Source organism: Ruditapes philippinarum, unplaced genomic scaffold, assembly GCF_026571515.1.
Source record: "Ruditapes philippinarum isolate M1 unplaced genomic scaffold, ASM2657151v2 ctg4830_1_1_1_1, whole genome shotgun sequence".
Lineage (NCBI taxonomy): Eukaryota > Metazoa > Mollusca > Bivalvia > Venerida > Veneridae > Ruditapes > Ruditapes philippinarum.
The window spans coordinates 56,527-63,777 of record NW_026854607.1 but is presented as its reverse complement, the minus strand read 5'-3'; the positions used below and the strand labels follow the sequence as shown (position 1 = coordinate 63,777).

The following is a 7,251-nucleotide window of genomic DNA, read 5'->3' as shown; positions in this document are numbered from 1 at the left end:
ATATACTTTTTCTTTCAATTATGTATTCATTAATTATGTATATATATCTTGAACTTTTAGTATAAAATCAGATTAAATAAATATATATATATTAATAGATGAAAGTTATTTTTTTATTTATCTATTATGTTCAGTCATCAAAGGAGATGCATATATATCTGACCGTCCGTCCGTCTGTTGATGTGTCAGCAAACACTGAAACTTTACACTCAACCAATCTATACCGAAAGTTTCATGCCAAGTGGAGGTGTTCGTATAGTAGATTTATTTTACACAATTATGCCCCTTTAATTCCTATTAGGCTGTAATTTATGTCCGGTCTATTGGTCAGCAATCTTTAACTGCATGGAAGGTGGAAAGCGATCTCGAGCATAAACAAGTTTTGGTTAATAAATAATTTCTTTCACAATTATGTCCCTTTGATTATGTTTTTCAGCTTTTAATTATATTCAGCTATAAAATTGGTCGGAACTATTTCTCAGCGACCACTAATAAGAATTCATCGAAACTTCATAGCAAGCTTCTTTACAAAACAGAGGTGTGTACCTGTATATCAGTGAGTTTTTCAAAACGCCTCTCATTTGAATTTCAACTTTTTTTGTCCACACGTTTTCTCAGTACCCACCCACTCTGTTGTATTCTTCAAGAGATGTGCATATTAGTGAACATGTTCTAAGTATCTTTTTTTCTAGATTTATGTCTTTTGATGTCTTTCGTTTGTCCTCCTTTGTCCTTTACACACTTCAAAAACTAGCCGACGTGTTTACAATGTCATCTTATAACAGCTCGCAAAATAAATAGGAAGTTAGGCTTACACACGATCCTAACTACATTGTGTCAAATAGTTTAGGAGCATCCGACGAATTCCCTTTAAACTGATGTCACAGGTATTGGTTAAAATCCTGGATTCTTTCATGTGAGTAAGCTAGCTATTCAGCAACGTCACGGAATGTCGGTGGTTCTACTCGGGTGCTCGTTTGTGTCTGAAATAATGCACGGAGAATCACCTTAGGCCTTTCTGCACATGAAAAGCTAGAAATTCGCAATTATTGACATTTGCCGTGTCGATGTGATTTAAACTCCAACAACAACGGCAGCAGAAGCAAATTTATCCTCCCCGAAAAGTTTCGACAGAGGACACATACCAATTTGTCCCACTACTGATTCTTATAACATCATTATTTAATGACCTATATTATAAAAATGTCTTATCTGGTGCCATCCGCTGATCTTTACTCTTGGGTGGACTTCAAGGTCGATCGTGTTAAGGTTAATTAATGTCACTAGAGCTATAAATAGATTTTCCCATATCAATGACATTTCTTTGTTTTGTCAAATCGGCTTGAGTTAGCATACGTCAGAGCTATCAGTGCCCTTCTAAACCCATAACCTGCAGAAAGCGACCATAATAACCTTTTTCAGATAGGCTTGTACATGACCACAAACAAAGCAATTTGCAATCTAGTCATCTTTTTGACATTCAGGAAATATAATGTAGTTCATCTGGATTTTGAAAACTTTACTAGGTAAAAATAAAACGAAAGTAGACGAATACATTTCCCTAGATTGGAAAGGGTTTTTAAAGATATACTTTGCTCAAGTTTGATATAAAAAATATTGATAATTTAATTACCACAATTTTTTTTTTGTAAATACAAGTTAAGCACGTTTTAACTTCACACGAAGTATAGATATGTTATATTCAAAACTATACACACTATAGATGGTCACAATATGAATGCATTTATGTTCATTCAGTTTGAACGATGATCTGCTAAGCTATAATACCTTGAAAACTGATTTTTTTCCTGGTGCAAGAATTTTCAAACTAGTGATTATAATCACGTGATAAGAACACTTCTCCGGAATTGTATTCTATTTTGTACTGTAATGACACTATAAAACTATGCCACTTTTAGTATAAGTACACGTAGACCTGGCATGTTTTTTGTTTTTGGTTGTTTTTTGTTTGTGTCTGTTTTGTTCTCTAAGCTGATATCTTTAACCTCACACATAACAAATCTTTATAAACTAATGCATTCAATCTTATAACAAAGCGTGATATTGATTGTTTGAATATGACCTTGACCCTAAATGACATTGACCTTACAAAAAGGTCAACATTTTAAAACTCTAGATTTTTGAAAAAGGCAATTGTATTTAACGGAATCTTTTAGATCGACATAAACTTAATGTCATTTGATTATTTGGTTCGTCTAACTTTATTATAATATCAAAAGTAGGAAAAACAAATAAAAAAAAACATATTTTATTTCATTTTATTTACATTATGCATTAAATAAATACAAATAAGATAATTACAAAATCCTATAACAAAATATTTACAAAAATGTGCTATCCATTTTATTTTAATCCAATATTTTGGAAGAAACAAAGAAAAAAACATTTCTGTGTTTCCAAGATTTTCTCAGAAATAATTATTTCTTATTGTTTAGAAAAAAAAAGATTTTTTAAAAGTAAAAAAAGAACAATATCCAGTCATGATTTTATCATTTAAAATCATAACGTATTATCATGATTGCAAAAATTCCATACAACATGTTTCTTAAAACTTTATCAGAACTAAATACAATTCTGTATAAGTATCAATTTGCACAAAAGTCCCTTGAAACACAAACTACATGTATGTCAAAACTTTATAAGGTTCAAAAAATATTTTACAGTGTAGAAAAATTAAATGGCTTACATTATTAACATAAGAAATATCCTTTAATAGTACAAATGACTTTATAGGCAATTCATTTTGTTTTATGCTTCTTATTAATTCTCATTCACATATATACATCATAAAGGTTATTGTTTAACTTAAAATGTCAAACAAAAACTAAAACATTAGTAATCTTTAACCTGAAATGAACTATGGGCCACCTTTAATCTTCACTTTTTTGTGGGAGTCACATAGGAGTGTTACTTGAAGAAATCATCATTTCTCTCTCCGTGTCTAAGCTGTCTATAGAAGTTTGCTGCGTAAAGTTACACTTAGTAGTTCAATATAACAATCAGACGCCGAAAAACAGAATTTTGAAAATAAATATCGTATTTTTATTCCAAATCTTGAAATATCAAGTATTGTTGCTTTTTTGAAAATTACACGTATCCTGTGAAATCGCATGGTCATGTATGGGAACCACGTGACTTTGCATCGTGTGATTTATCTTAAAATAGATCAATGTAAGGTGCAGCCGTTTATGTCATTAAGTGTTACCTTCTGAAACAAGGATAGTTCCCCCACATTTCTAGCCTATCATCCCCTGCTTTAAACATTGAGAACATCAGTTGACAACGAAAACACCAGCAATGTTTTGGTCGATATGAACCGTTTTGCAGTTCTTCCTTAATACTTTCGCTGTTTCTTCTTTGTTTGGCGAATTTGATCTCTTCCGGTTCCGGTGTCACTGAGGGAATTCTGGGCAATTCAAGGTCGTCGTCTTTTTTGCAAGTGTCAGTTTTTGTAACTGTTTTCCCGATATTTTGACGTTCCGAGACAAGTTTTGGTGCGCATATTGTTGAGAATTGCCGACGGAGCACTGATTTCTTAGTTTCCTCAATCTTTCGCACTTCCTGTATTTCGTGTAAAGTGACCTCCGATCGGCGACGAGGAAGAAGGCTTGCTGAAACATTAGCCAAAGTGAATAATTAAGGCATTTTCTTTGGATAAATAAAACTACTGATTTAGCCTCAATATAAGATTAAAACCTGTCTATTCATTTACATTTTCTTTTATTGATAAAAACATTATAAAAACATTATTATTTTGTTGTCTCCACAGTACGTGGTCATTTGATTTGGAGTTATTTTTTTACTTACGCTTTGAAGAAGTAAGAGAACCTCTTCTCGGAAACCCATTCACTACTGGGATGCCTTCCTACAAAAAAAAAGACCACTGGCTGTTATTATACACATAATTTCTATCGCTTTTGTTTCAATCAATTAATCAAATTTGTACTTGGATAGATGGTTTGATCAAGAACTTATACAATTTAAAGATATACTTTGCTCAAATATGATATAATTATTATTATTATTATTATTATTATTATTATTATTATTGGCTACACAGTCTCTTTGTAAATATAAGATAAACATTTTTTGCCTTCACACAATTAAGGTAGATATGTTCTGTTTCTGTTTAAAATTAAAAAAAAATATCTTTTTAAGAAAAGACCACCTTTACTTGACCTGTGATAGGGAACACAGCTTCCCATACATAGTTAATTCACTTTTTATTCAAATAAGACATATTCTGTAAGAATCTCATATGTTTCAAAAGACTAATTAAAGTATTTTACTCAAGGATGAACATAGTATATCTTGTAATATATAGCTCTGTGGTTCGGTCAAGTAAAATTAATGATGAACAAAATAGTGAAATAACTTAATATACATAAGAAACAAGATCAGCATTTCGTTGACATGATGAACAAATATATATAAATAAGGGCAAAAATGATGATGAGATTTTTATCACGCCAACACTAAAGTAAAATCCATCACATATACCGACGACCAAACTTAACTATATCAGGGTCTTTACAAAAACCTGACTATATTGAATGTAAAATCAGTCAAATGTGTTCTTTGGTATACATGTATTCATCTACGAATACTTTCAAAGAACCACCTCAAATGGGAGCAGTAACCTTATAGTTATAGTATCTGTCTCACTACCCAGATATCGCGGGCTCGAGCCCTACTCGTTTCAATAACATATTTACATATGTCATCAGTGCTTATTTCTACAAAGCGGACTCGAAATAAGAACAAGAACTTGCTTTAAAAATCGAAAATGTTTCTAAACTGAAACAATCGAACTTAATTTTTAAACAAAATTTATGTTTGAATTATTCGTGCGGCATTACTAACCACGAGGTCAAGTGCACAAGTCTTTAATGTTGCCTGAAATAAAATTGAATTTAAATTTTAAAAAATGAAAATAAAACGGAACTTACTAGCTTCTCTCCGGCATCACATGACTTCCTACGAGACAGTATATTGTCGTTCATTTTACACGACCTTTCCCTCAGGCTGCCGAGACAGGTATAAACTTCTACGTGCAATTATTGAGCCATATCTTCACGATTTCCATGGCAACATATTTTCAAAATTATCACATCCGTGCTGAAAGAAGGAATCGGAAGGAACCGGTAATATTGTACTAATATTCACCATGTTTTTGAGGATTTATACATGAATGCGGTTATATTGAACTTAATTCACAATCCTCCAGAAACAAACCTATTATCACCGTACCATCCTGTTTTAAAGAGTAAATTTGTCTATCTAGTTGTTGTAATCCAAATAAACAAGCGTTTAACATACCTGTATAACAATTTCACACACTCAGTGATTTCTTTGACTTAAATTTTCTGGGACGAAAGCAGAAGAGGGTTCTTGGACGAAGGTGAAATGAGAAAGAAACTTGCACTCACTAAAATGTTCATACTTTTGACCCATCCGTATCACTTTAAGTACGAATAATAAAGACAGCGTAAACTATATGAAATCATCATACTTACCTTTTGTCAATCAAGAGAGATAAAAGTGGCATTGTAAACCCTTTACCCCCTGACTTTGTGTAATGATTTTGCCCTGTTTTAAATTTGGAACAGTCCATTTGCAAATGTAGGGATTTCAATATCAGCTACCAGCCTCGTCCAACTGTCATGATACATCTCATGAAGACTTTATACTCAGTCTGGTGGTATAAAGGCTAATCAATAAAAGATAAATGAGCCGCGTCATGACAAAACCAACATAATGGGTTTGCGACAAGCATGGATCTAGACCAGCCTGCGCATCCGCGCAGTCTGATCAGGATCCATGCTGTTCGCTTACAAACCCTATAACAAGTAGAGAAACTGATAGCGAATAGCATGGATCCTGATCAGACTGCGCGGATGCGCAGGCTTGTCTGGATCCATGCTGGTCGCAAACCCATTATGTTGGTTTTGTCATGGCGCGGCTCAAATGTTAAACCAGAACAAGATTTGCAAACGTGACTTTAGCTTCCGGAAAGATAACCTTGCCCTCCTGAGATAAACGTGATCTGTACTAGCCTTAAGTTCATAACCTAAGCAACATTTCGTCTGCTATGTATTGGCCTTAAGGTTGTAAGACATTATGAAACATCTCGTCTGCTCCCTCAGGTTGTGATAATTATTCTTACACTTTATCCACGACCACTAGCAAAATTATTCTTTTCATCGCTATCAACATTATCGTAAAAATCAGTATCATCATACATCATTCTTTAATCATCATCATCATCATCACCACCACCATCACCATCACCATTATGATCGTTAAAAATTACACGACCAAGCATCATTAACCAACTCTAACATCATCGGCATCAACAAAAAATGTATCCATCATACTTGTCATCGTTTAAGGATACTCTCCGTCATCATCAACACCGCCACCATCATTATCATCATCATTTAGATAATTATTTTTTCAATAAGCATTTTGCTATCATTTTTTTTAATTCAAATAGTTTTCCCCGCATACATTTCCGATAAATTAGATTTTACTTTTTCACGATACAATTAAGCTTAATAATAGACATGACTGATTTTGAGAATTTGGCTGTCAATGCTAGAGGCATTTTGTAGTACAAGTGGTATCTTGGTGTTTTAACCTATTTATGGTATACTGAATTCGAGAAAGGTGGATACCAAATTGAAAAACTGGATCTTGACCGTTGAAATGGCCTTTTAAAATGACCACTAAAATGGCCGCTAAATTTCTTTATCACGTCCCTACTCCTTTGAACCATCACTATATTTAGGGTTTACGCAGCGAACACTACATTCTTCCCTGCCCTATCTGCTAAATATAGAGCTATCATATTTTATCTGGCACTCTATGTTGTTGTCTATGCAAGCATATAGAGTGGCTACTCAGATTCCTACTTATGTTTGCACGGCGTGAGGGGGGTTAAAACGTGTGCATGCAAAATATACATTAATTAAAGGCACCTTTCTCTGTGTACTCTTTTAGGTTTTGGTGTTCGTTTTTTCTGTTATCGGTTCGTCGTCTTCGTTCTTCTGTTATCGGTTCTATATAGAGTGGCTACTCAGATTCCTACAGATAGCTTGCTATGTGTGAGGGGGTTAAAACGTGTGCATGCAAAATATTAATTAAAGGCCCTTTCTCTGTGTACTCTTGGGTTTTGGTATTCGTTTTTTTTGTTATCGGTTCTCGTTGTATTTCTCTGCTGTCAGTTCT

General features: G+C 33.5%; 1 protein-coding gene across 1 annotated transcript; it reads right to left on the bottom strand.

Moving 5' to 3' along the window:
• Positions 1–2,263: 2,263 nt before the first annotated feature.
• On the bottom strand, positions 2,264–5,428 carry LOC132740574 (uncharacterized). The gene is made up of 3 exons (XM_060728499.1): positions 4,971–5,428; positions 3,829–3,886; positions 2,264–3,632 (listed from the first exon to the last, which is right to left on the bottom strand). Exons 1-3 carry the CDS (start codon positions 5,022–5,024, stop codon positions 3,223–3,225), a joined length of 522 nt encoding a protein of 173 aa, XP_060584482.1. The 5' UTR covers positions 5,025–5,428; the 3' UTR covers positions 2,264–3,222.
• Positions 5,429–7,251: the final 1,823 nt, after the last annotated feature.